This window comes from Diaphorina citri, unplaced genomic scaffold (genome assembly GCF_000475195.1).
Source record: "Diaphorina citri unplaced genomic scaffold, Diaci psyllid genome assembly version 1.1 scaffold21474, whole genome shotgun sequence".
In the NCBI taxonomy this organism is placed as follows: domain Eukaryota; kingdom Metazoa; phylum Arthropoda; class Insecta; order Hemiptera; family Psyllidae; genus Diaphorina; species Diaphorina citri.
In genome coordinates, this window is record NW_007398822.1 from 1 (window position 1) to 873 (window position 873).

The 873-nt window shown below is 41.0% G+C and overlaps 1 protein-coding gene across 1 annotated transcript; it reads right to left on the reverse strand.

The window, feature by feature from the left end:
• Positions 1 to 6: 6 nt before the first annotated feature.
• Positions 7 to 801, reverse strand: LOC108254218 (protein toll-like). The gene has a single exon (XM_017449218.2). The coding sequence runs from the start codon at positions 650 to 652 to the stop codon at positions 11 to 13; it is 642 nt and encodes a 213-aa protein (XP_017304707.2). The 5' UTR covers positions 653 to 801; the 3' UTR covers positions 7 to 10.
• Between the last annotated feature and the right edge of the window lie 72 nt (positions 802 to 873).

Below are 873 nucleotides of genomic sequence, written 5' to 3' on the forward strand. Positions count from 1 at the left end.
GAGATGATGCTTATCCTTGTTGCATTAGTTCTGATGAATATTGTCCACACTGTGGTTCCTTGCCTGGAGATATCACAGCCACATCAGTCATAGGTATTGAATGAACAGGTCTGGATGGAGGATGAGGCAGTTTGTACTTTAACTTCTCCCAAAATCTACTGTCCTTATAATCAATGAAAGCGTAAGTGTTCATAGACATGTAAGTCCTCATCTCAGGACTTAACTTTTCCTGTGATGGCAAGTCTCCATACACCAGGATGATAACACGGGCACAGTTCTCCTTGACGGATAGCTCGTAAGCTGTTTTAAACTCAACCATGCACCATTGACTTTTGATAAAGTTCTCAGATAGCACGATAATGGTTCGACGAGATGCTAGTACACTCTTCCTAATCTCATCCGCTATCCACTCCCCTGCGATAAAGTCACGCATGTGATGACACACCTTGAACTTATTGCTCTCTAATTTAGGAATGAATTTATCCCTGACAAACGCATGATCCTGTTCTGCGTAGCTGACAAAAGCATCGTACTTTTTATCCGTATCGTAATCTTCCTCTGTGACCCACCATAGTAACATGCGGTGAGCGAACAACCAGACCTTGATCTCCTGCTCATGTCTATAGTATACAAATATGAGGATACCAAACATGATTCCTATGCTGCCTAAAAATACACTGGAAGCCACCAATGTTTCCGTAAGAGAGGGACAAAAGTCGTCGAAAGAAATTCCATTCAAAGGTTTGGTCGAACCATGACAGATGATTTTCTCCGAGTCAATCAACTGAAACAAATGAAAAATTGAAAATACAAGTATGAGCATTGAATACTGATAATCCTGTTTGGATAAAGTAATAGCTGATGCTTCCTGGT

Excerpts from the sequence above, each read along its gene's own strand:
- LOC108254218 (XM_017449218.2), bottom strand. The coding sequence starts at position 652 with ATGTTTGGTATCCTCATATTTGTATACTATAGACATGAGCAGGAGATC.